The sequence below is a fragment of the Hyperoodon ampullatus genome, assembly GCF_949752795.1.
Source record: "Hyperoodon ampullatus genome assembly, chromosome: 5".
Lineage (NCBI taxonomy): Eukaryota > Metazoa > Chordata > Mammalia > Artiodactyla > Ziphiidae > Hyperoodon > Hyperoodon ampullatus.
In genome coordinates, this window is record NC_136918.1 from 34679713 (window position 1) to 34706989 (window position 27277).

Here is a 27277-nt window from a genome sequence, read left to right on the forward strand (position 1 = left end):
CATCAAATAAAAAAATGAGGTTTGTCAGGGAGCCGGAAAAAACCAAGCGGCTGTCTTGGATTTCCCATAGCCCTGACTGTTTGATTAACAGCTATTGTTTACCCATTTTAAATTCCCTGATTTAGGAGTAGACTGTTGTCATGTTTTTTGGGTTTTTTTTTTAAGATTTTTTTTTTAATTTTTATTTATTTATTTTTGCTGTGTTGGGTCTTCGTTTCTGTGCGAGGGCTTTCTCTAGTTGTGGCACGTGGGGGTCACTCCTCATCGCGGTGCGCGGGCCTCTCACTATCGCGGCCTCTCTTGTTGTGGAGCACAGGCTCCAGACGCGCAGACTCAGCAGTTGTGGCTCACGGGCCCAGCTGCTCCGCGGCATGTGGGATCCTCCCAAACCAGGGCTTGAACCCGTGTCCCCTGCATTGGCAGGCAGATTCTCAACCACTGCGCCACCAGGGAAGCCCTGTTGTCATGTTTTAAGGGCATCAGGATGGCAAAAGTCTGGCAATGAGGGGTTAATTTTTGTAGAAGCAGAATGAACTTTATCTACATGTGCCATAATCTTCATAGATCATTGTGAAATACTACTTATTTACTTAACCAAAGTAACAAAAGGATTTTAAAAGCAAATATAGATCACTTAAATGCAAGGTAATTCACACAGTCTGTTATCAAAAGCAGCATTCCAAGAAAACTTCATTCTCTTAACAGAGAGAGAGAACCAAATTCCAGTCTGGTACCAGCTTACTGTTACTAACAAAATTTACTTACCTAATTAATTTTAATTCAATCTTAGAAAGTCCTTTCTATAAATCTTGAAGAGGCAGTATTTTTGCAAAGGCAGTTCAACATCTTTAGAAAATTGTACCATGTATAAAATTTTTTTCCTGGGGTCCACTTTCCACAAACCTTTTTTTTTTATCACTTTCTGTATCCATCACTTTATTTTCCCATTCAAAAACAGCTACCTGTAAGTCAGTCCTACTTCCTTTTTCCTTAATAAAATGCAGTTCCATTCCTCATAACTTTTTTACTAAAAACATACATCCTACTTTCCTTAAGCAACCATGAACTGTCCTTTATATCATCACTCTGTAGATTGGTAAACATACATCCAAATAATAATTTTTTTTTTTTTTTTTTTTTTTTTTGCGGTACGTGGGCCCCTCACTGCTGCGGCCTCTCCCGTTGCCGGAGCACAGGCTCCGGACGCACAGGCCCAGCAGCCATGGCTCACGGGCCCAGCCGCTCCACGGCATGTGGGACCCTCCCGGACCGGGGCACGAACCCACGTCCCCCGCACCGGCAGGCGGACTCCCAACCACTGCGCCACCAGGGAAGCCCCGCAAATAATAATTTTTGAAGAATGTGCTTTCTTATAGTAAATATCTCAGTGTGGCACCAACACATTTTTTAATAGTTCCAAACCTTTTGTTTCTCTGTAAAAGGAAGTCAGTGTTCAGTAATTAGTGTTTCAGTATCTTATTTTATTTAGAAATGGACTAGGTATTTAATAAACTTCCATACTTTAACTTAATTTAGCACAACTCAATGTTTTAAGTTGTCGACTATCTGGAGAGATTATTCTTAAGTAGACATTCCTAAAACATAATTATTCCTAAAAAGTTCACCCAAAGCTCTTATCTCATTTGTATTTTCTTTTCTTAAAAGTTTCTTCACCTTGAATTATTTTCATTGCTGACAAATTTGCAGCAATGAAATAGTAAGATCTCATTTAGTTTATATTAAACCTAGGCACAATAAAAGTATTATACTTAATGTTGATGGCTCGAAAGACATGTCTATATTAATTAGATCAACAAACATAAACATTAATACCAGGTATTAATTTAATATTGAATATTTCCCAGTTCACATGAACCTGAAATTTATTTAGCTTAATTTTTCTTGTTTTAGAATTGTTTGATTTGTAAGCCCTTACTTCTTTTAAGCCAATTATATAGACCTCATTTACAAATTAACCTCAGCAATATTATCCAAAGACAAAGACACATACTGAGACATACACATATATCCAGACAGTCAGAGATCTCATCGTTTCCACTTGAGATTTAAAATGTCTCTTCGCCTCTTTTTTTTTTTTTTTTTCTTGGCTTGAAGTTCTACTCATTAACCCAAGGCTAAAGTCTCAGGCAAAGTGGGCTGTGTTTGTAGCTCAAGGACATGATAAGAGTTAGCTTCAAACTTTTTCCTAGGGATATTTTTGTTCTCTCAGGGTCAGGATTCTGAAAAAAATATTTCAACAGGCTGGCTTTTCTAACTGCACATGCAAAAAGAACCCCTTTTGCAATTTCAAAAAAAGTTTTATTTTAACCAGTTTTCTCCAGAGTCTAAAGAATATTGTAGCCATCCTGACTGAAGGAACCTAACTTGCTTTGAATTTGGGACATGTCAGACATGGGAAAGGGAACATGGACTCTAATAGTGCTCATGTCTCCATTTGCTACTTCCCTTAAGGGAAACATATTAGAATCTGTTTCCTGGCGTTGGGCAGTCCTCCACCTTTTGTGGGGAGGGGAGAGGGGGCTTTCGCCCCGATAAGGAGGTGCCTGCTGGGGAGCTGTGGGTTGAGGCAGGGGCGGGGGCTGAAGCGAAGGGGGTTGATGGGGCGGGGGCCAGGAAAGGTCGAGTAGCGGGTCGCCTAGGAGATCTGATGGAGAGGGAGACAGAGGGGGTCGGGAGGATAAGGCGGCAACAGAAAGGCACATGCAGCATGAGTCCCTTAGCTCCAGATTCTGACTAAGGGCCATAAAGGTCTGGACATAAGGAACCTCTGAGTCCTTTCCTTGTTTCCGGCAAGAGATCAAGTTGGAGGATCGTGTTAGAATTTAGTGTGCCATTAAGAGGCCATTGTTCTCGGTCCCCCAGTTTATACTGAGGCCAAGCCGTGTTACAAAAGAAAATGAGCCTCTTCTTTTTGAGATTTTCAGGGTCAAATTTTTTCAGTTCCTGAGGATACAGCCGAGGGGTGAGTCTGAGGGAGGCTCCCGAGACGTTCCAGAACCCATTCTTAGCCTGTATGCCGTAGAATGGGGGTCCCGAGAGTCACCAGCTGACAGAAAGCTGTGCCAGTGATGTCTTCGTGCGACTAAGGCACAAAATGGGCCGACCATCCCAACAATCGCGTCCGACTACGAGAGGTGACCCCTGAGCGTGCGACTAAAGCACCATGCGACTTGGGCAGGGAAAGAAAGAGAGATTCCCAGGACCCACTGTTTGGCAATTCCCTGAAACGTGAAAAGGCACTCCTGGGATGGCTCAGAGGCAACACCTAGGCCCCTGTAAGTCAACCTGGACTGAGAAAAAGGTGAAAGTTAACAGAGAAGACAGGCTGAGGAATCTGCCTTGTAGTCCTGCCAGGAAGGCGGCAGCCAAGGGGAGGGGGCTCAGTGTTTTGCTTGAACCAATATGTACCCCATGGTGCACGGAAGTTGTCTTGCTGGGGGCAGACGCTGTAACAGCCTCAGCTGTTCCCTGACCCCCCTATCCTTTCATGGGCGTCTTCAAGCGGCAGGCGCCCTAATGGCTTTTAAATGCCTGACCCGTGCCAGCACAATACCAATCGGCCTAGTCCTTAGTCAGAAAGAAGACAGAGGGAACCTCACCCGTTCTGGGTGGCAGTTACTGGGGCAAAGTGAGCCGTGGAGCCTTCAGAACACACCAGGGTGTGGTCCTGGCCAGAGTGCCTCTGTCGCTTTCCCGGCAGCTTGCTTGTTCACAGAGGGTCCCAAGAAATGAGGAGAGGAGGTTGGGGAGGAGATCCCCCAAGAGATGTCCCCGTACGGGCCACCAAAATGTCGTGGTCCGAGTGCGGGTTGGAAGAATTTCCAGACACAAAATATTTTAGAAAAGAGTGAGTTTATTGAGAACAAAAAGCAGAGCAGAGTTAGTGAGGGGCGCTGCCAATACAGCGGGCCAGCTTCCTGATAGACCAGGGAGAGCCGACCCCCTTTGTGGGCTAGTAGCCAACTTTTATAGCCTCAAGACAAAGAAATTCCTGCTGGCAGGATGGCATTAGGTGATTGGTCAGGATGCTACAAGGTTATGACATGGTGATTATTTTGCCTAAAATGGAGCTGAGGGGCTGCCCGGTTTAGACTAGGAGAGCCCATGGCAACAGTTGCCAAGGGGGTTTGGTTAATTCCTGAATTTTTGTCCTGTGTCCTTGATGTAGGGCTCCACAAAAGCTATTAATAGGTAGCTTATAGAAAAGAAATATAAATGGCCCAACTTATTTTTTAAATGTTTATTCATTCATTAGAGGAATGCAATTAAAACCATCGACACCATTTGCCACATGTCATACTGTCAAAAATCAGAAAGCTCTGGTACCACATGGAAAGCTCTCACACACTGGTGGCTGTAACATCAGGAAGAGCCTCCTCTGTGGGGAGAAAACTTTCCCAACTGGCAGGATCCCTCATTAGCTGCACACACCCTGACTCAGGCGCGCTGCTTCTGCGAACTCATCCTTCAGATTGCCTTGCAAGTAAGGAATAACCCACATTCGCCATTTATTGATGCAATGGCTAGAACTGCAAAGGATTGGAAACAACCAAATATCCCTCCACCAAAAGGGGCCTGGTTAAATATATTATCGTAAAACCATATCCATGCAACCCTAAACAAGAGTTCTTTCAGTAAGGCTATGGAGCTCTTCAAAATAGTGAAAAAAATGAGAAACACATGGGAAACTGATGTTAAAGGCAGCCTCTGGAGAGGGGAGGTGGCAGCTGGGCTGGGGAATTTCACTGTATACTCTTTAGTACCTTCTGAATTTTGAACCACGTGAACTATTAGCTATTCAGAAAAAGAAACTTAAAATACTTATACATATTGGATCCTTCCATGTTATGAAAGTTTCTGGCTTAGCTCCTACTAATGGAGTTACTGTACTCTGTCTTGCAGTATATCCTGCCTCATGGAACATCAGAGATAAAACCTAGGGGCTCTGAGTCAGGTGGGGCTCTGCCCACTGTCAGCCGCGGAAAGGGAGAGACCTGTTAGGGTCAACCAGGCCTGCACTTCCCCCCCCCTCCGTCAACAGGTGGCGCTACAGGGCCTGTGGCCCGGGACAGATGGTAGTGGCTTGGGGAGCCCAGGAGCCTCGGGCTGCTGACCAAGAGGCAAAGAAGCAGGCAGACACAAATAAGTAACATAAAATAGAAACTAACTTTATTTCTCTGGAAGAAGCAGATATTCATAGCTGGGGCAGCAACTTTGGCAAAAGGCTGGTGGGAAAACAAAGAACAGCACAGGGGAAGAGCTGGGTCAAAGAGGAAGCACTGGTGTCCCTCCAGGGCAGCTGCCCCCTTGGTCTCCTTCCAACCCTGGGGCCTTGGGCCCTGGTCCCTGCCAGAGAACGATCTGGCACCCTAGCTCTGCTACCTGAGCCACCTCAGGCTATTTCCAGGCACAAGATCCTAACACCAGCCAAGTCCCGTAACATGTCCATGGTGAGGCCACAAGTCACATTCCGTCCGACACCCCAACTGCCACCAGGGGCTCCCTGGGGAGGGCCCCCGCCCCACGCCCTGGGTGCTGGTCCACCTTTCTGCATGACCAACACATCCTCCCTGCCCGGGGTCAAGCCTGGCTTCCCCGCCGGCAGGGCCTGGCAACACATTTCAGCTACAGGCCCCACCAGGGACTGAAGCCAGAGGCAGGTCAGCCACAGGGCCTGCTGAGGCCGCCCCCACGCCTGCCTTCAAGAGGCTCCCTCCTGCACCTCGGCTGGGTGCACTGAGAGCTCCGAAGTTGCAGGGACAGCGCTGGGTGAGGGAGGGACAGGCAAGGCGGGGCTCCCAGCCTCCTGCTGCCTTGGCCTCGCTCTGCCACTGGGGGCAGCAGGTGCAGCAGGTCCTCCAGGCCTGGCAGGGCATCTCCCCACCCTCGTCAGATGGACAGGCTCAAATGATTCCTTCAGGGCAGATCCTCTGGGTCTCCAGACATCTCAGCGCCTAAAGGATGGGAAACAACCAGAAAGCCCTTCCATCAACAGGGGTCGGTGCAACAGAGTATGGAATGTCCAGTGTGGGTGGGTGCGAGAGGGGCCTCTCAGGGTCAGCCAAATGGGTTGAAAACTGGTGGTTCTAGGCACTAATTTTGGAATTTAGCATCCTGGGACGACTTCTTTAATAAACTAAGCGTAAGAGACCAGCAGTATCGTGTATTAGAGTAACTGATGCAGATCAGTAAGAATAACCACGAGGTAATGGCCAACGTTCAGCGATGGCGTCCCATGGGCCAGACACTTGCTGTGCGGTGCATCCCTCATTAATTCTCCTAACCAGTTCTACGAGGTAGGCACTATCATTTACACGTTTTACAGATGAGGACCCTGAGAGGTCAGGAAAGGAGCATAAGCTGACACCACCTGTGTGCAGAAGGCTGGGCTCCAGCTCAAGCTGTCTGCCGCCAGAGGAATCCAACACACCCACCCCGCCAGCGCCCCCCAGGGAAGGATTCCACTTTTTGACTTGATAAAACTTTCATTTGTATGTATGTATACTCTACATCAAGTATGTTATTTATATATCTATATATTGTGTTATATATACACGTACATACATTTTTTATAGGAAAGTAATGGATTTTTTTTTTGGTTAGACATTCCTTTAAAAAGGCATTAAATCTTTGTTACTTTAAACTGAAATAGGAAATGAAGAGGTGAGAGAGATTCGTTTAAACCACTGGATCCTAAACTGCTGCTCACTGGAGCCCAGCCAGGAAGCAAGCCCCCTGCAACCAGAGAGGCTCCAATTCCTTTTACTCATTAGCTCATTTGAACAAAGCGCCTGTGAAGTCTAGAGAAACGTGCTCAGGAGAAACTGCTTTCTCCGAGAACTGTCTGTGTCCTGGGACCGGGACCCCTTTCCCTCCTCCCGCCTGGAGCCCTGTGTCTGGCCGTGTGTGGCTGTGCGCTGTTGGTTTTTCCCAGAGTGACTGCTCCAGGACACCCCAGGGACAGGAAGGTGGCAGGGGCAAGGTCTGCTCACTTGTGGTGGGCTGGGCCGCAGGAGCCCAGCAGGTGGCAGCCAGCCTGCTCCAAGTTCCAGTCGAACATCTCCAGCACTTTGTGGCACTCGCCTCGCGGCCGCAGACCCAAACCAAAGAGCTGCTCCACCTGAGGAGCAGAGGGTGGTGCCGTGGGACACACTGGGGCCAAGGGGTGCTGGACCAGGGCGGGACAGAGGAGAGTGAGGGTGGGGGCAGGGAGCGGGAGGGTTGGAGGAGAGCCGCAGAACCAGTCTTCAGGGTCCCTGAAAGCCAGAGTGGGCAGGAGGTGGTGGTACCTTCAGATACTGGGCAGCCCTCTGCACGCTCCAGCTGTGGCTCTGCAGGGCCGCCTGGCACTCCTCTGTGGTCACCCCATGCACCATGGCCTGCAGCTGGGCACACCCACCCACCCGTCAGCACCACTCGGGCCCCTTCCTCTGGGTCCCTTGGGCCCCTGCTCCTCCTCACCCTGTAGCCAGGCCCACTACTCACCATCTGGATCCTGTCTGCTGGCCGTCCAGCCTCTGGCCCGTCCCCGGGGCAGCCCCTCTGTGGCAGCCGAGCAGTGGCCCTCAGGGCTGGCGGCTGCGCCCCTGAGGTGCTGGTGTTGGTGGAGAAGCTAGCCTTGGGGTCTGGGGCAGCCTGAGGCATTGGTCGAACGGTGGCAGTGGGGGCAGCAGGAGCTGGGATGCCGGGAGGGGGCAGCAGCAGGGGCACAGGCATGGGGGCCGGCTCCTCGGGGCTCCGGGTCTCACGCAGGAAGCGCTGGTAGCGCTCCAGGTAGGGTGGGCGCTCAGGCAGCAGGTAGTAGTGGGTGCTGCTGACCTTCTTGCCATCGCGGACGATGGGTAAGATGCAGGGGCCAGCCCGGGGGCCAGGTGCCTGGATCACCTGGGGTGTGGCATACTTGGGGTCTGAGGCGAAGCTCTGGGTGGTGGGCATGGTCTTCCCAGGTGAGCTGGAGAGCCGGGGTGGCAGCGGGGAGCTGCCGCGTGGCACCAAGGGGCTGGGGGTCCTGGAGCCTTGTGGGGACAGGGGCTCCCGGGGTGGTACCCGGGGAGGGGAGGCAGGTCCAGGCCACCGCCCCATCTCCTCCTCGCCCGAGGGGGCTGGAGACAGCTCCCCACGTGGGCGCGTGGGCCTCGGGGGGATGGGCACACGGGGGGGAACCTGGGGCTTGTCGTCGCCCACTGGGCTTGGCGAGGAGACCAGAGAGCCGGCCGGGACCTGTAGCTGCCGCATGCACTCCTGCTGCAGCGCCTGGAAGATCTCTGCGGTCTGGGCTGAGTTGGGCGGCTTGCCCCCACCCTGAGGCGGGAGGAACAGGTTGTCCTCCAGGGGAGGGAAGAGCCGCGCCGGCTCAGGCACAAAGGCGTAATTGGTCTCGCCCTGGCTGGGCCCAGCAGAGACCCCTGCACTCACTAGGGTGCTGTTGATGGAGCAGACCTCAAAGTCATCCTCATCCTGGGCCACGTCATCGTAGGCAGGAGGCGGGGGCAGCGGGCGCGCATCCCAGTCCACCACCGGCGTGGGATGCAGGGGCCGGGGCAGGGCCCGCGAGGGGCTCTGCGGCGGGGTCTTGTCCAGCAAGGAGCAGGCATCCATGGCCAGCTGCGCCAGTGAGGGAGCACAGGGCCGTGGGGCCGGGATCACGGGCTCCTCACCGAAGTCGATGAGCGTGACCTCACCGCTCCCGCGGCCCGCTTTGGTGCCCGGCACCCGGGCCGAGGGCTTTGCGAGCCACAGCCCACGGGGCAGTCCTGGCTTCCGCAGGCCCAGCCTCTTGAAGTCGCTGGACAGGGGGTCTTGGTCCTCACTCACAGGGTCGTAGGTTGGTTCTGCGATGGAAGGTAGACCCCAACAGGGAGGCAGCGTCAGGCAGGCCGATGGGAAAGGTGGGGTGTGGGGAAGACAGCCCACCAACTCCTCACTCCCAATTCCCCCAGAGGTCAGCCCTCAGCCGCCAGAATTCTCTGTGCACCCAGACCCCATTCAACAGGAGGGCAGAACCTGTGCCCGTGGTTGGCAGCCAGCTATGGGGCCTGGCGAGCCCCTCCCTCCATTTCAGCTAGAGCAAGAACACCCCACACCTGCCTGCCTCTGACACCCCTCCATCAACACAAGACCCCATATACCCCGGCTCCTGAGCCCTGGTTAGTAATCCCTACCCCACTACGGCACACCATTAGTGCAGGCAGGGGGCTATGGGCAATCTCCCACCATCAAGGGCAATAGGAGCTATCCTTAGAGAGGACAGAGCTCCTCACCAACCGGCATAAAGCCCAGACACGGCCTCTGCAGGTCCCAAAGGAAGTGAGGCAGGGCCAGGCAATGGCGGACACTGGCAGAGTGGGTGCCAGGACCACACTCTTGTTCCCGAAGCCCAGGCTTCTGGGGGTGGGGGGAGAGGCAGGCATGCCGGGCCAGGTCCGCAGCAAAAGCTCACAGCACACACCCACTTCCCCTCCCACCAGCCGGCCAGCCAGGGCTCTGTACCTTCCAGGAGGAGAGAAATGAGAGGAGAGAGGGGGCGGGGGCCAAGGCACCAAGAGCAGAGCCCCACTTACTCTGAGTGAAGATGGCAGGCTGAGGAGGGCGAGGTGGAGGCTCCCCTGCGAGAAGGGTCATGCGGAGAGTAGAGGGGGCAGAGCAAGGGAGACAGGACAAGGGAGGGAAGAGAGTCAGACAAGAGGGCAGAGTGTGGGGGGGGAGGGGTGGGGGAGTGGAGAGAGAGAGAGAGAGACGTGAATAGGGGCAAGTGAATGTACAAACCCAGCAGCAATGGGAAGCAATGGGAAAACTATGTTCCGGAGCGACAGGCCCTGGGTCCGGGAGACAGAGGAGGCTCCTGGCCAAGATGGAGCCCGTGCAGTAGTTTTGGCAGGAGAGGAGAGCAGGATTAGGGGGAGGGAGGAGAGCCAGGATCTGAGCACGGCGGGAAGGAGGAGGGAGGAGGGAAGCTGAGCGGGCAGGCCGGTGCGGGCCAGACCGAGGATGCCCACCTCGGCGGATACAGCTGCCTCTTGCTGTCCGCCCCACGGCCAGCCGGAGCCAGGGACACAGCTGTCCCCATGCTGCCCTGACCCAGCCGTCCCAGGGCAGGCACAGCCAGCTCGGGGTGGCCTGAGGAGACAGCATCCCTTCCTGGGCAGCTGATGAACTAGGGGACCAGGGCTTGGGGGCCCTTACTTTTCACCCTGCCCAGATGCTGGGTGGGTCTGGAGGTGCTCAGTTCCACACTCAGCAGGTCGGGAGGGTCCATGGGGTTTCCCAGATACAGTCTGTGGGGAGAGACGCAGGTCAGAGATGGGTAAGGGTGTGGGGCGGCGGCAGTGAGGGCACCCTGGAGGAGGTGCTGGGCCTGTCTCCTGGGGTCAGGCAGAAGACAGAACCATGTCATCCAAGCCCCTTGCAGGCGCAGGCCTGGAGCCCAGGACTTCTGACCCCCAGTAGCTCCCTTCTGTAGATCTAGCAGGAACAGGGGAGGGTACCATGGAGAGGGGGCAGAGAAAGAACTCCTGACCGTAGGCTGAAAAACCTAGGACTGTAGGAGCTCCAAGGACACCCCAAAAGGGCAGAGCTGGCCCTCTGTAACCCCAAGGCACCCCAACCCATGCCCGGCAGCCACCTGCTGGCACGCTCTCTTCTCTCCTGCCGGGCCCTGAGGCGTCTGGGCCGCACTGCCCCAGCCAGGGTGGACGGGAGGGATCCTTCTGCTCCACTGCCAGGAGGCAGGGTATGGGCCGGGCTACCGCCACGCTCCCAATTCACCTGCAACCCCTGTGCCAACTCTCGGGATCTGGGACGTAGTCACTGGGGCTGATTAAAGCCCAGAGGAATGGGGCTGGGCTGGCCATGGCACGCCAGGAGCAGGACAGAGGGTGCCGGGCCGCCTTCTGGAAGGTGTCTGCCTTCTCTGGCCCCAGCTCTCTCAGGCCCTCGCCTGGCTCCTGTGAGGCAAGAGACAGGCACCCTCCCAGGGCTCAGTGTTCTGGTGTGCGGGGCAGGGGGTGAAGGGCCTGCTGCGCCACGCCCCCGGGGCAGAAGCCTGTCAGAAGTCAGAGGAGAGAGCGCTGCCCGGAAGCCCCGTGGTGCCAGCACAGAGGCTCGGAGGCCCAGCAGGAGGAACTCCAAGTGGCTCCCTCGGGCGGGGCCCCCAGGAAGTGACTAATTCTCCTGTGTATCCTCCCCAGATGCCCCCCCGATGACCTCATCCTTTCACTTAAAGGAGACTGAACCCCCCTCCCAGGTACAGAGTGAGCAGGCAGGTGGGCACTCTGTAGTTTCCCTGCAGGGAGCTTTTTCTGCACCTTGCGCCCCTGGGCCTGAGCCAGCAGCTCCCATCTCCAGGACTCAGGTACTACAAGCAGGAGAAGGGAAACTGCCACCCAAGTGCTGGGGATCATGAGAAGCTTTCCTACTGAACTGCTTCCAAAGGCTGTTCCCAAGTCCATTCTCCTAAAGCCAGTTTGCCAGGGGGCTTTAAGGTGTGGACCCTGGAGGCCTTTTATCCTTTGAAGCTCCAACCCCAGTTCTGCCAACGAGGAAAAGCTTCTGAACAAGAGACCCTTGGCCCACGGCTGTAACTGGGAACTTGGAGGCCTGGAGAGGCTGCATGCCCAGAGAGGGGGATGCTGGCCCTGGAGCCCCCAGGCGGGACCCTGCCGGTACTCACTCATCGATCCTGTCAGGGAAGCCCCAGCAGTGCCGGGGGTCGCTGTCACCATGTCCTGTGTGAATGAAGCTGTTCTGCAGGGGCTGGCTGATGTCCTGGGCCGACAGGCCGGCCACAGAGGTCACCACGTTGCGAGGGAAGGGCCCCACGCACAGCGTCCGTGTGTTCTGGCCGCGCCACCAGTAATTCTCAGCCCTGCGCAACAGAGGTGACGTGCTGAACACCAGGGCGTGGTGGGACGGGCCCCAGGACTGGGACCCTTTTCACACCAAGCTCTCTTTAGCCGTGGTATCTGACCACCTTGGCAGAAGGGAGCACAAGGGCTAAGTCCCCAGGATCAGAGTAGCCTGCCACCAGCCCACCTCCTCCCAGCAGCCCCCCAGGACCTGACATTCACCCAGTACAGGGCCTGGTATTTGCACGCAGCCTTACCCTAAGTGCCCTAGGTGGGTCACATAGCTTTTCCTACAGTTTACAAATACGGAAACAGGTTCAAACAAGTGACATGACTTGCCTACAGTTACCAGAAAGAGTACAGCAGATCCAGGATTCAAACCCAGTTGTTAATCCGTGAAGCCAGCGCCCTTCTCACAATACCACCTCGCCTCCCTCCTCCCCTGGCAAGGCCTAAACCCTAGTCCTCTCCTAGCCACCCGATCTCACTCTTCAACCCAGTTCCAGGAGTTCTGAGCTACAACGGCCCAAGGGAGCACCATGGCCTTAGGACTGGGCTTGGGGCCAAGCCCTCCTACCACAATCCCATCTCCTGCAGGCAGCCCTCCAAGTTTTGGAAGCACCCAGGGCAACCCACGCTATCACATCACCAGTTTACACATCTCCAGTGCCTTCCATCACCTCCTGCCAGGACCGTGGGACCCCCCCACTCTGGCCCCCATCCACCTCCTTGGGAGGAGAGCTCCACTCTTGTCTTAAACAAGGGGTCCAGAAGGGAACCCAGCCTCCCAGTGTGGCTGGACTATGGGATCACCAGCCCCTCGCTCTGACCTCAGACACAGAATCTGTTGGCACAGCCTAAGTCCAGGCCTGGGGTGGGGGTGGGAGCCGGGCCAGGTGGGCAAGAAAGAACAGAGCGCCCCTCTGGACGCTTCCAATGCCTAAAATCCAACAGGCCACGGGGCTCCTGCATCTGCTGGGATCACGCACACCTGAGGACAGGCACAGAATCTGGGCTAAGGCAGAGGTGGTGACAGCCTCATGCTGCTGCTGCAGCGGACGTGTGTGGCACCAAGCTGCATCCGCTCACTGTCAGCCCCCCACCTGTACATCACCTGTCCACAGCAGGAGCATAAAGAAAGGTTTCCTCCAAGCTGCAGCCAGACCAGAGGGGTTGGGGGAGGTGGAGGCTGGAAGGAGGCAGTGAGGCCCGAACACCTGGACCCCCCTCCGTGAGGTGATGTGGCCACTGGGCCAGTATGACCCCCAAAGAGCCTGTCCCAGAGACCTAATGTTGAACCCCACAAACACAGCAATCCTTGGGGAGCCAAGAGGCGTGGAGGGGGAGGGATGAGAGCCCAGCCTCCTTGTCAGCAAGGCTGCTGACCGGCCACCACAGACACAGCAACCCTGTGATTACCACCCAGCCCCCCTGGGTGGGAAGGGCAGGAAAGGAAGGAAGAAGAGAGGACAACACCCGGGAAGGGACAAAGCCCATCCAAAAACAGCAGGGCCATTCCAAAGAGAGAAACGCCTCCCCTCCCCACCCCACCCCAACCCCCAGGCCAAGGAGGCAGGGTGGGGAGCCCCTGGCCCCCAGACCCCGATGCTGCTCTCACCCAACACCCATGGGCCCCCTGGGTCCCACGTGCCCCTCCACGGAACAGGCTCAGACACCAAGCCCATGGCTGGACGCTGGACTCTGCTCTCCGCACCTCTTCAGAGATGCTCGTTAACTGAGGTGGAGAAGCAGTGCGGAGTGGAACAGACTCGGGTCCAAGGCCAGGTTTATACCGTGATCACGCCCTCCCAGTGGATCCTGAGCAAGACCAGATGGGCAGGAGGTCACTCCCTCCGCTCCTTTCCTTTTGCTAACAGACCCTCACTCGGAAGCCTCCTGTGGACCCACTTCTGAGAGCGAGAGCAAGCCTACCTCTCTTTGTTACAGGCATGGCCAAGGCGAGAGCCAGGCCCAGAAGAAAGGGCTCCCTTTATCACTGCTGGGAGTCCTCACATCAAGTCTCAAAAAAGGAAGTGGGAGGTGCGGGGCAGGAGGCACGACAGCCCTTGCTACTCGGGGAGGGGAGTTGGGAGCGCAGAGTATGTGTAAGAAAGACCCCCTTGGGAATGACATCCCAAGCACAGAAGCAGCATCCTCCCAACGAGGGTCAATTACAGCTCCCGAGATGGCCAACGTTACGTCACGCTGCCCACTGGTCCCCCCCTCCAAGGCTCAGTGGGGCGGAGATACCAGCAGCCCAGAGAGGACCAGACCAGCCCTTCCCACCCAGCCTGCTCTGGCCACACCTCCCTTCCCCTTCCAAGAACAGCCCAGAGTCTCCACGGCAATTGGAGGGCACAGTCCCCGCAGCAAAGACAGGCACCTCCAGCAGGATGCTTGACAGCATCCTGGGACAGGCAAGATGTGAAGCAGCACCTGGGAAACACCAGGGCCTGGGTTAAGAACCACCGAAGGCTGCCCCAGCTCTATTGGGGACCAGCCTCTGGAAACCTCAGCCCATTATCCCAGTCCTGGCTTAGGTAGCCCAGAAATGGCCGACAAATGTGGCTTAAACATTCTGCTCAAAACACCACCCCACGCACTTCTCCCCAGGTGTCCCCGGCAGCCCCTGGCCTTGAGGGACAACACACCCCCTTTGCTTCCCCTTCTCCCACCCACCACAGGAAGCAAAGGCTCCAGGGACCAGGCCAGGCCAAGGACCTACACGTGGATTTCAAAATCTCTGTCCCCCTTCTCTGGTTTGTGAAAACAGGACATCAAAGTTCTGTCAGCCATCCCAGCCTCCAAAGAAGACCCACTGGAAAAGAGTGGTCATCATCTGTCCCTCACAGTCTAGACAGAGCCTCGCAAGCCTGGCTCACAGGACATCTGCTGTCCTCTCTCTGCCCCCTGCCTGGTACCCCGAGAAGCCCTGAGTCTAAAGAATCAGTCAGAGCCAGGGGCAAGGGTGCTCCAGACTCTGGCTAGGAGACAGCTTCTGCAAGAAGAAACCCCAGTCCAACAGAAGAGCACAGATACGAGACAGCTGAGAGCCAGGCTGCTAAAGGAAGACGGAGAAACAGACCGAGACGCACACGTACAAACCCAGACCCAAAGGGACACCCACGAACAGAGCCCACCCACCCGGAGACACGGAGACAGAGCCAGACAAACAAACACACTTGGGGCACCAAGGAAACAAGGGGGCATTTAAAGCTCTGGTACCACCGACACACAGGCCCACTCCCAAAGCCTCACCGGCTGTCATGCCTCCTGCCCCTCACCTCCCACCTCCTGAGTAGCTCCAGGGACCTGCGGCAGGCACTGTGGTCCAAGTCGGCCGGTGGCCCAGGAGGAAGAACCCAGCAAGCCCACACTGGCAGGCAGTGGCAGTGGAGCCAGCAGCTGGGCCAACCCAAGCCTGTGACGAAAGGGCGGGGCAGGGCCCGCCCACGGTGGCCTTCCAGGAGGAGCGGCTCCCCTCCTGTTCCCCGCCTCACTCCAGTGGTGACCCAGGGTGCCAGCTCCAGAGACAAACGCCCCAGAAACACACAAAGCCCCTGAGTCACCGGTCCCAAGGACTGGGACCCTTTTCACACCAGGCGGTAGGGGGGCCTCCACAGCAGGCAGGCTTGAACTTTGGGGGCTCCATGTGGGAGACCTGACTCAGGAGAGGCTGCCTGCAGGCAGACACGTGTTGCCAGGTGTGAGGGGGATTGAGGGGGCAGGAATAGAGACCCTGTGAGGGCAGCCTGGGGACAAAATGGCCAGCGGGGAGGCCCAGCAGAGGACGGAGGAGAGCCCTGGGAGGGCAGAGGCTGCCAGGAAGAGGCAGGGCTGCTTGGGGCTACTGAAGGACACCCAGGTGGGAGTCCAGAGTCCTTATCCTGGGAGGAGGGGGAAGAGGAGGAATGTCCCGGAGTCCCAGCTGGGCCCCGAGGCCAGGCTGCTCCACTTCCTACACCCCAGCATAAGGGCAGTGCGGCCCCGACCCACAGAGCCAGCGCTGGAGCCTGGTGGGAAAAGGGTGACAGAGGAGACGCTAGGCAGGGAAAGCCCCCTGCGAGCCACCGCACCTGCATACTTAACCCCAAGCACTCAGAAGGACCCAGGCCTGCCCTCCCCTCTTGCTGCAGGAGCCCTGATAGGGGCTGTTGCCATGGGGACCTGAGAGGCAGAACGGCTCGGGGTCCCAGGCCCAACCAGTGCTCCCTACCTGCCCTCAATGACGGTGATGACATCGTTCATCTGGATGTGCAGCTTGTCTGGTTCCTCAAAGTCCTGAAGGGCCCGCATGTCAGTGGGCTGGGCCTGGGGGCAGAGACAGGTCACTAACCACCTCAGGCTGACACCTGCTCAGATACCCCTGCCCCCGGGGGCAGATCTGCCCTCACCTCCAGCAGGAAGTCCCTCAGGGCCACAAACGTGGGTCTGTCCTCTGGCTTGTGAGCCCAGCACTGAACCATGACATTGTAGATGTCCTGGGGGCAGTCCTCGGGCCGGGGCAGACGCTCCCCCTCCTTGTCAATCTTATGCAGGATCTGGTGGTGGGGAGGTGCAGTGTGAGGACAAGCAGAGCAGCCGGCTCTTCACGGCTCATCTTCCCCCCAGCCCACGGAACAGCTGGAACTGCTGGCCGCCACGCCTGTACCCCAAAGAAGAGCTCTGCCTGCGCCCTGGGCCTCTGACCCCTACCCCTACGTCTGGGGCCTCCAAACAAGGGGCCGTGGCAAAGGAGGACTGCGAAAAAGCCCAGGCCGGCCTGTTCCTGACCACTGGGGGCTGTGCTCTTTGCTCAGCTACCTGAGGGGGTCAGGCGGGCACTGGAGACAGGGATTCCAACAGGTAGGAGCCAGTTCTAACAGGGCCAGGTTGGGAGACAAGGATCAAATCAACCCCCAGCCACGCTGTGGGGAGGACAGCCCCAGCCCCCTCACCTGACTGCCATTGAGGCCAATCCAGGGCTCCTGGCCATAGGTGAACATCTCCCACAGCGTGACCCCAAACATCCAGGTGTCGCTGGCATGGGAGAAGGTGCGAGTCTTCAGGCTCTCAGGGGCACACCTGGCAGAGGCAGGGGTCAAGCAGAAGGCCTCTCAGAGCACCCCCGCCCCCTGCATCAGCGCCAGTGGACCCCAAATGCTCATGCACAAGTGTGCCATTGCCCCGCGTGCCCGGGTTCACAGTAGGTACTGGGGGCACAGTATGAAGTTAAGGACTTCTTAACTACGGGGTGCACAGACTTGGACAAAATTGTCTCTGCTCAGGTCTTTTTTTTTTCCACGCGCGGCCTGGGGTGGGGAGAGGAGGACGTTCCCATGTCAGGGAAAGGAAGGTCAGCAGCTCCAGAAGGGGCAAAAAGTGGGGTGGGATAAGATCTCAGGCTGTTTTCTAATTGTGGTGGGAGGATGACAATTTCCAGATTTGGGGCAGGATCCTAGGATTTAGGTCATTTCAGCAGGAAGGTGTGGGTGGGAAATCTGGATAGGGCCTGGGGAAGAACCAAAATGGGTGGGAACAGTCACAGTGGCTTTCCTCATCCCACACACTCTCTGGGGCTCCCTCTTGGGTGAGGAAGAAAAATGGCACTGCAGGGAAGCTAACAAAGGGTATTCATTACAGGGTGGACTGAGGCACGGGGAGTGAGGAGGAAGCTGCCCTCGATGGAGAATCAGAGATATCTCATGGGACTGGAGAGCTGGCCCTGCCACTCAAAGGGGGTGGGACCCAGGGAAAGTCACCCAAGAGCTCTAAGCCCCACGGTCCTCATCTGTGAAATGGGAATAACAATAATCTGCTCACTTCACAGGGTTGTTATAAGAGGGCTGCATAAAAAAAGGTGACCTTATAATTTCCCATTCAAACCAGGACGCTTGAGCATGAAAGGAGGTGCTATTAATTACTCCAGGACATCAGGCATAATCCAGGATGTGTGATCATCCTAGATATAAAGTCAGTAATTAATTAGGGGTGAGTGTACATCCTGGATTAGAAGGGTTTTCTGGCAACCAGAACTGGACCAACTCCTGCCACCCCAAAGCAAGGAGACGACACTCCTTCAGGAGCCTCTGACAGCAGAGGATCATGATGGTCTCAGCACACGATAAGCTCACATGGGGTCCAGGGCAGGGCCAGGTACCACCCCAGTGTGCAGGTGAACATCCCTCATCAGTCTACAAGGCCCTGCCTGCCCCCAGCTCTACCTGGGACATACTTACCAGCCAGTCTCTGCCTGGCTAACTTCTCCTGGTATTTCAGGAGCTTAATACTGGGTCTTCCAGGAAGCCTTAATGTGTCCCACAGCACTTATCCCTGTGCATCCTAGCACCTGGCACGCGGGCCCCTGAGAATTCCTGGATGGATAAGTGAATGGATGGGCACATAACAAGGGCACCCCGGGCCCAGAAGAGACAAGGGCTGGTGGGTGTATGGAAGGCCCTGGAAGCTCTGAGGCCTGGGCGTGTAGGGACCGGGGCGGGGCGGGGCGGGGCGGTCCAGGCCCCGTGAGCCGGCAGCACCTGCCCCTCACCAGGCAAAGGGCACCTTGCGATGCTCCTGCATGACGTAGTGGTCGTCATTCTGGGGCAGTGCTCGCATCAGTCCGAAGTCCCCGATCTTGACCAGGTCACGGGTGGCCAACAGCAGATTGCGGGCAGCCAGGTCACGGTGAATAAAGCGCTTGGACTCCAGGTAGCCCATGCCCTCAGCCACCTGCACAGCGTAGCGGCTCAGGGTACCCAGGAGGAAGTGGCCCTGGTGCTTGCGCAGCCGGTCCAACAACGATCCCAGAGGTGCCAGCTCTGTCACCTGAGGCCACGGAGGAGGAGGAAGCTGAGCCCTGCCCCTCCCTCAGCCCCTCCCCTCAAGGCCTCCCAGAGCCACGCTCCATGCTCCTTCCTGGCCTGTCCTCCAGGGACCTCTAGGAGTCCTACAGCTTCCCAAGCCTCTCCCCTCTAGGGAACGTGGGAAACTGAGACCCAGAAGAGCAACCCAAAGAGGCTCAGGTTAGCAATGCCAAAAACTAAACTCCGGGACCGGCCCCTCCCGTGGGTGCAACCCTCTACTGGTGAACACAAGCCAAATCCAGAGAGATGGAAGTGAGCTCCAGCGGACACCAGGGTCAGTCAGTACCGGGGTAGGCCTGTGAGCCCCTTTGCCACATCAGGTGGGGGACCAAAGCAGGATCTGGAGGACCTCTGACCTTCATCAGGATGGAGGGAGTATCCACAGCACAGGCAGGAGGTGAGGGGCACAGGGCCCTCCCTGCCGCCATCCCTTCTGCCCACAGTACTCACCATCTTCATGGGTGGCGTGAGCACCACACCGTAGAGGCGAATGAGGTTTCGGTGGTCAAGCGAGTGCATGGCATTGACCTCCCGGATGAAGTCGTCCATGGCCTCTGGCTGGCTCAGCACATCAGGCTTCAGGCACTTCACAGCCACACTCACCTGGCCAGAGTGGGGACTGCAGAGAGTCAGGACAGGCCCCAGCCTCCACACTCCGGGCCAGCCTGCTCCCCCCTCCAGTCTCAGACCTGCTCATCGGGCGGGTGAGCATGTCCCAGGTGCCTGTGGCCTGGCAAGGGAAGGGCAGCTGACCCCAACAGCCATGAGCCAGGCCTCTGCTTCCTGCGGGAGTGCCCAGGTTAAGTGGCAACCGCAAGGTAAGAGATGACCGGTACAATGACGGAATATTAAAATGTTATGATAAAAAATGTCTTTGGTGTAGAAGGAAAATGCTTTAAATATAATGCCATAAAACTAATCTGTGGTGACAGAAATCAGAAGAGTGGCTTCCCTTCAAGGGAGGTGATACTCAGTGGAAGAGGCATGAGGGAGCCTTCTCGGGTGACAGAGATGTTCGACACCAGTGGTCCCCAACTTTTTTGGCCCCAGGGACGGGTTCGTGGAAGACGGTTTTTCCACAGACTGGGATGGGGGGTGCTGGATATGAGGGTTCAGGCGGTAATGCGAGTGATGGGGGCGGCAGGTGAAGCTCACTCACTCGCCCGCCACTCACCTCCTGTTGTGCGGCCCGGTTCCTAACAGGCAGCGGACCGGTCCCGGTCCACGGCCCAGGGGTTGGGGACCCCTATTCTACATCACAATCTGGGCAGTGGTCACACGGGCCCATGCATATGTGAAAAGTCACTGAGCCGTACACTCAAGAACTGGATGCTTTACTGCACACACGCTATCTTTCCTTCTGGGGAAAATTTTTTAGACACAATACTAAGATGAAAGGGCAGGCGTTAAAAAGTTGTATCTAAAATTTGTATCTTAAAGAAATTCAACAAAATATCTGAAGGGGAAGAAAGGTGTAAATGCTAACTCCACTTCCTCTGAGTGGTGGGATTACAGGCTTTTTTTTTTTTTCTTATTTTTAAGTCTCCAAACTTTTATGATAATTAGTTTTATAGCTGAAAAAAGGAACATGTGTCTAGTTAACCCTGAGCATGGACTCCAGGGTGAGCCACTTTGGACCTGTCCCCAGCCCCCTTCACATCCCAGCAGAGGGGACAGATCCGCCTTAGAGGGCAGAGCAGGGCCTGCCACGCCCCGCAGGACCCAGAGAACTCACCGTCTTCCCCGAGGGGGCGTCCCACTCGCCCCTGCGCACCACGCCAAAAGAGCCATCTCCCAGCTTCTCAAAGAGATGCAGGTCCTTCTCCCCAATGAGGCAGGTGAGGCTCTGCAGGGACCCCTCCGCTGCTGGGCCTCCGGGGGTGGGTGAGGCCTTCCGGAAGGTGCTCTGAGAGTGATGAGGGGGGAACTCAGCCTCCAGCCGCTTTCCACTGAACACCTGTTTGAAGGCAGCCAGGGGCCAGATGGAACCCTGAGGCCCCAGAGCCAGTCATTCAGTCCTGCCCCACTGCGTCCTTGGTGAGGCCGCCAGACAGGTCGTGGCTTTGCCCAACTTCTGGGGGGCGGCCTGGCTGGAGGCCCACGCCCCCTCCTGACTACACCTCCAAACGGGAACCCACGGCCTCGGTGTGGCCTCGGGCTACGTGCCAGAAACGGGCTGCCAGGCATGTAGCCTGCGGCAGCTGCAGTCCCACACCCAGCTGTGGGGTCAGGGATAGCCCAAAGCCCGGCACCACCTCTGCCCCCCTTCCTGCTCTGTACCCCTACCCAGCACAGACTCCAGCCCCTCACCCGAGCAGATGGGTAGGAGCCCGAGGGGCCCTCACAAACACCTCCTGTCCATTTTTAGCCCTGGCCCCGTCTCTGGGTTGCCCATTTGGCGCTGTCTGTCTCCACCCTCCCCAGGGAGTCGGCTGCTCTTCATCCTGCCCGGGGAGAGGATAATTTGAGCCTGAGGTTGGACCGTGAGTGTGTATGGGGGTGCAGATGAAGCAAGGCAATGCTGAGGAAGGGCCTGGGAAGACAGCTGGGCTTCTGGAGGGAGGCCTAGAGCTGAGGGCTCAGAAAGAAGGAAGGTTGGAGAGGACTCTGCAGCCTCGGCTGGAGAGGGAAGGGGCCAAAGGTCAGGGGACAGGAGGGAAGCCCTGAGGGTCAGAGCAGCCCTGTCGGTTTGACTTGACCACCCTACCAGGGCATGCAAAGCCTCGGCTTCAGGCGGCACCCTCTGCCCAGTTGGTCCCTGCCCCCAAGGTCGGCAGAGCCTTGTCTGTATGGGGTGAAGGGGTCTCCAGTCTGAGGGCCTCTTCTGGCTGCTGCTCCATCCTTCCTCCCAGCAACAGGAATCCCTTCCATTTGCAAGCAGTGTTCAGCTGACAAGGTCCTTCACAGCCTTTTTCTCAAGGGACCCTCCCCAAGGTCCCGTGAGGTGAGCTGGGCAAGTGCGGCTGGCACTGTCTTACTGGCCACATGCCTCAAGTCTGGAGCGGTCAACCGACTGGCCCGGGGACCTCCTGTGAGTCGGTGGTAGATCCAAGACCCCCTGAATCCTGCACACCGCATGGCTCTTCCCTCTTGCCTTCGCCCGCCCCAACACACCCATCCTCCCCTAAAACCTGGGCAAGGGACCAGGACAGTGTCCCCAGAAGAGGCCACAGGATCCCAAGAGACAGCCCCTTGCCAGATCACAGCCAGGAAATCTCTGCGGCCCAATCCCAGGTCCAGCTGTTCTGCACTGCCCGCCCCTCTCCCCAGCCCTGAGGCCAGAAGTGGGGGGAAGGCCCGGCTGGTTCACTTCCTCTCACATTGTCTTCCAGACAATGGGCAAAGTTCCCCTGAGTCAGACCTGGGACTCACCACTCCAGAGACCCAAATTAGGGCAACGGGGGTGGGGGCGGGCCTTGGGGAAGGAAGCTGTCAGTGGGGCCCGGTGGCCAGAGAAACCCTCCACAGACTAGGGAGGTGCGGGACGAGGGAAGCAAAGACGTCCTGGGTCCAGACGGTCCCACCGCCCCACACTGGACACCGGCCCCAACACTTAGGCAAAGCGAGGGCTCAAGTTACAGCGCACTTGTCAACAAGCGTCTGTTCCATGCCCGGCACCACTGCCCGGCGGGAGGGGACGTGAAGCCAAGGCTGCACACAGGCCGCTCAGTGCCGTCTCCAGCGGAGACAGATGCTTAGCCAGGCAGCTCTACAAGCACCCTGCCCGATAAGACCCCGGAGGAGGGAGGCTTGTACAAAGTGCGAGATTATACTGCGGAGAGTGGGGGAAGGCTCTCGGGATGACACCAGAGGAGGCCCCAGTGAGCTACCCCTCCCACGTCCCTCCCTGTCCGCCCACCTTGCTCATCCAGGACTTGCGTTTGCACACGGCCTTCCTCCTCTTCACAGCCTCCCACAGCCGCCGCTGGCCTGCAGGGAGGAAGGGGAACCCGTGCTGTTAAGGCGCTCACACCCCCAAGAGGCTGCTGCCCACCGCAGGCTTCCTCAGTCACCCTGGGGGAAGTCCACCACTAGACACTGCCCAGCACGATGACACCAAGGAAACAAGCCATCCCCACCAACCAGGGGCTGCCGTTAACCAGATGGTCACTGCATTCCACTTCTAGGCAATTCTTCTCAAACTGGATGGAGGTATTTAACCACTAAAATTGAACAGTAGTGCTCTTATGCCAACTCTCAAGAAAAAATAAATAAATCAAGGTAACGGACAGAATTTTCCCAATTTTGAGTTTTTCTCCCATAAAATTTTCTTATGTTACTGGCATCAGATATCAACTCTCTAGGCTAAAAGCAGCGTAAGTCAGTGTCTAAATTAGCACATTATTACTTATTTAGCTATTTCAGGCTGAATGCACTCAAAAGTTTCTAATGTTCTACAAGGAACACCGTGACTTCTAGAAGCTATAGTCACTGCTTTCAGGATAAACACATAGAAAAAAAAAAAAAAGAGTTCAACTTATAGAACAGATCTTTGTAGGAGAGACAGAGAAAGGGAGAGAGATGGGGAGAAAAGCAGCAAACCATCATCTGAAGGATTTTATCTTCCCTTCTCCACAGACCTCTGGACACTAACCCCCCTGGTGTTCAGAACAGACTCAATTCTGCACTTATAAAAGAGGAGAAGATGGAAGAAATACACCCTAGAAATGTCTGCACAAACAAAACAGAGTGTGTAGTTAATCCTGAGTAGCCAGAAATTCAAGTAAGATTCCTCAAACTCCAATTCACCTTCACAACTGCAAACTGTTCTCATGCACTCACTGTGTGCAGCATCTACTGATGCCCCTGTGCCCCACCGCGGGGGCTCTTGGACAGGCAGTGAGAGTTCTCAGCTCTGCCACCCCACGGAATAAAGGGGGGAGGGCTCTTCCATGAGGTTGGCGATCCTGAGGACAGAGGAGGTAAATGGTCAGTGGGGCGACGACAGGCGAGGCCAATGCCCCCACCTACCAGGCCGGCCCATGCCAATCTTCTCCAGGTCCTCATTCTTGACATACTCAAAGTGGGACAGGCGGGTAACGTTCAGGTCGTCGCGGAGCCGCAGGAAATATTGCTGCAGCTGCACCTCGGACAGCAGCTCCAGCAGCCAGCCTGTGCCCTCCTCCGGCTGCATGCTGCTGCTCCCCAGCCTCTGCGGGGAGAGAAGAATGGCTCAGGGACCACGGGATGCAGGAGGGTAACAGGCGACCCTGCCTCTGCCTTGGGCTCACCCACATCCTACCATGTGCTGTGGGGAAGGACTCAAACCACCTTCTTGCTCCCCCTAACAGCTGTACAGAAGAGCCTGTAGCCACCTGTCCTCCTCCTATGGCAACAAGGGTAGAGTCAGGGCAGTTGGGACACAGCCCAGGCCCTGGAGTTGGGGTCTTACTCCCCAAATCTGCCATCCATGGCCGAGTGACCTGAGATCAAACTCTGTTCTCCGGTTCCCCACTGGCTCTTAAACGCTCCTGTTGTCCACAAGGCCTTTGAGAATCTGATGAAAACTATCGAGTGTGTCTCCAGGAAAACATATGCATCCTTCTTCATCATGTTTTAATTACAAAACTTTTGAGGGTGCAGTGTCCCTTGAGACCCATCCATGAGCTCCCCAGACCTGATGGACCCCACAGGGACTAGACGAGCTCTAGCTACTTTCCTCTCAGTGCCTGACATCGCATGAGCCTCCCCCCAGGTCCAAAGACCCCTCCACAGGCCACCACACAAACACCTCCAGGACCACAGGAGGGTCAGAGGGAAGGAGGCGCAGAGGCTGGGGCGGGCTTTCAGACTGCTGTCAACGGCTGTCACAAAGACTCCGGCCCAGTGTGGTCAAAGCTTTCCACTTTTTCAAGAAATACCAGAAATCTGAATCGACGTGTAAAATCTCACTATTGAAATGTTTTTTGAAAAGGTACTATACTCACATGTAAGATATTCAAAAGGCACATGAGAGCCATAAAGTCTCATCCCTCTCTTGCCACACAGCCACCTCAGCCCCATCCCCAAAGTCGGCTGCCATTCACGACTTTTACGCGTTCTTCCAGACTTGTTTTTCCCCCACACAAATACTCAACCCATTACCCACACCATTCTGTTCCTTGTTTACACTTGACGTTAGATCTTTCTCCTGACTTTTGAACTATGTCAACTAATTCAAGTTTGAAACACACACACGCAAGCACACGTGTATGCTGTGCTGGCCAAACAAAACTACATGCAGGCCTCAATCAGCCAAGGGGCCACCAGACCTGTTACACCCTCTGGGGCCCAGAGAAAGAAGCCAGTGGCACCCTCAAAACTAGGCAGCCTGACACGAAACCCATCCTTGTCCGAGTAAGACCCGTCAGAGCTGATGAGGGCTTGGCCAGCCCCTGACCCGTGTTCAATCCCCACTGGAGAAGACAGGGATGAGGGAAAAGGCCAGCTGCCCCAAGACCCCCTCCTCCCGACTTGGAGGTGGCCTTGTCCCCCAGCTCTCATCACAGGTCGCACTAAGAGAGCAGGTGCTCACAGCCTGGGCCCGGCGTGAGCCTCCTGCTCTCACAGTTCCCAGCGGTGCTGCCAACCCAGTGCCAGGAGCTCAGACTCTCCCAGGCAGCTCAGGGCAGTACAAAGAGCCACCACTGGGAAAGAGAAGCCCTCAGTTCAAACCCTGGCTCCTCTACCAAAGTGGCTGGGCCAGAAGGGGGTTTCCAAACTTTAAGCCCTAACCCTTCACCCAGATGGTTCTCATAAGGGCCATACAGCCCCCTAGGGGGCATTTTTGGCTGTCACAGTGTTGGGGGACCATTAGTGGCACTGAGTGGGTGGCTGGGGGACTCACACACTGTCCCAAATCCCATACAACTTAATTCATGTAGGTGAGAAGTTTGTTTATAATCATCTGATTATAAATCAAATCCCATTTTACATACGAACAAGAAAGTATTTTTACAGTGTTAATACAGACTGAATTTTCCTGGAATGGAGCTACTGTGTAAACTGAGGGAAAACTGGCCTTTTGCTTTGTTTGGAACTTAGCAGAAGTTGTCCACCATTCAGAAAAATATCACTGAAGGCAGCCCACCCTACTATTTCAAAACTCTCCTCTCAGTCAGCACTTGTGTAGACGTTGCCGTGCTGGTTCTACCTGAGGTCTTAGCATCTGACAGCTTGGTAATGTCAGATTGTACTGACATATTAGAATACACGAAATGATACAATTGATTTCCTTTTGATTCTCCTTTATATTACAGGAGGCATTAAGTTGACTGACCACACACACACAGAGTAAACAGGTTGTATTTCTCTTAATTTTAGTTAAGAAAAATAAAAACTCTAACACTTCAACTACAGTTAACTACATGCTGCGCACAGTTCTGAGCACTTAGCTGTATTAACTCACTTATCCACAACAAAGCCATCTGTTACAAACAAGGGGGTGTGGACTTAAGAGGGCAGGGCACCACTGCTTTCCAGAAGAAAGCCCCAAAGGTGCCCTGTGAAAATTACCAACCTAGGCAGCGTCTCTCTGTGGCGTGACCAGGAGAGGCCAGCCAGCACTTCCGCCATCACTATTCCATCCCTGGAGCAAAATGATCCCACCCCCTACACGGCTCAGTCCAAGAAGAGGCTGGCCACCAGGGCAAGTGGTCTGAAGACCCCCACTGCCTCCTCCCCAGTCGCGGAATCCCAGGGCTCCAGGCCGCTCATTCCTACCCTCCTGGGGGTAGGAGGCAGCCACTCCTGAGAATAGCTCCAAGCCCTCCCCTGTGTGGTCCGGGCTGGGAGAGACCCAGAGGCCACTCCCCTGAAGAAGCTGCTTAGAAAGCACAGTCTGCCCTGTTCCTTTACCCCTGAAACACCAGCTAACAAATCTCCCTGCTCGGCTGGGCCCTCCTCTCCCTGCTCCCCAACCCCGGGAACAGGGCTGCTCTGCGTGGGGCGGGTCGGTGGGGGCGAAGACTAGAGAGAACACTGGGATCTGGGTGAGAAGAAAGCAGCCAGGGTCCCTGTCCGGTCTCCACCACCCCGCCCAGGGTGACCCTGGACATGTCCCCTCCCTCCCCTCCCTCCCTCTCTAGCCCGTGTCTTTGTCGGTGAAGCACAGAGCACTGCTGCGGCTGCCCCCCAGCACAGCCCCGTCCACACACCTGTGTCTGACACACGTGGCTCTCATGGCCGGCACACACACTTCCCACACACACTCTCCTGACACATTCGCCACCAAGAATGCAGCCGCTGGAGCAGGGAGGCCCTGCACCCCTGTCAAGCCGCCCGGTCCTGCTCTCTGGTCCTCAGTGCAGGGCTGCCTCTCAGTCCGTCCAGCTCCCCGCCCGCAACCCCCCACTCACTGTGTAGAGTCTCCGCCGGAGTCTGGCCAGAAGAGGGAAGGAGAGCTCTAGGCCAGGGAACCGACGAGCTGCTGGCATCTCCACGGAGCTGGACCCCCTGACCAGGTCACCGGGGCTCTGGCCCGAGGAGGGGGGGTGGGGTGGGCAGTGGTCTCAGCTCTTGAATTTCAGGTTCTGCCCAGAAGGGAAGTTGGCCAGAGGTTTGCCCCAGACGCCCCCCAAATCCCACACC

The 27277-nt window shown here is 56.1% G+C and overlaps 1 protein-coding gene across 4 annotated transcripts; it reads right to left on the bottom strand.

Annotated features, from left to right (window-relative positions):
- Nucleotides 1-7009: 7009 nt before the first annotated feature.
- TNK2 (tyrosine kinase non receptor 2) lies at nucleotides 7010-27123 on the bottom strand (the record flags this gene model as incomplete). Of its 4 annotated transcripts, XM_079705141.1 has the most annotated exons (15): nucleotides 7010-7141; nucleotides 7311-7406; nucleotides 7507-8852; nucleotides 9582-9626; nucleotides 10204-10295; nucleotides 11690-11884; nucleotides 16081-16175; nucleotides 16259-16405; nucleotides 16802-16928; nucleotides 18394-18671; nucleotides 19160-19312; nucleotides 20445-20666; nucleotides 22569-22639; nucleotides 23681-23861; nucleotides 27046-27123. In XM_079705141.1, 15 exons carry the CDS (start codon nucleotides 27121-27123, stop codon nucleotides 7010-7012), a joined length of 3258 nt encoding a protein of 1085 aa, XP_079561267.1. The 4 variants fall into 4 exon arrangements, with proteins under 4 accessions (XP_079561267.1, XP_079561268.1, XP_079561269.1 ...); XM_079705142.1 differs by lacking the exon at nucleotides 9582-9626; XM_079705143.1 differs by lacking the exon at nucleotides 7311-7406.
- Between the last annotated feature and the right edge of the window lie 154 nt (nucleotides 27124-27277).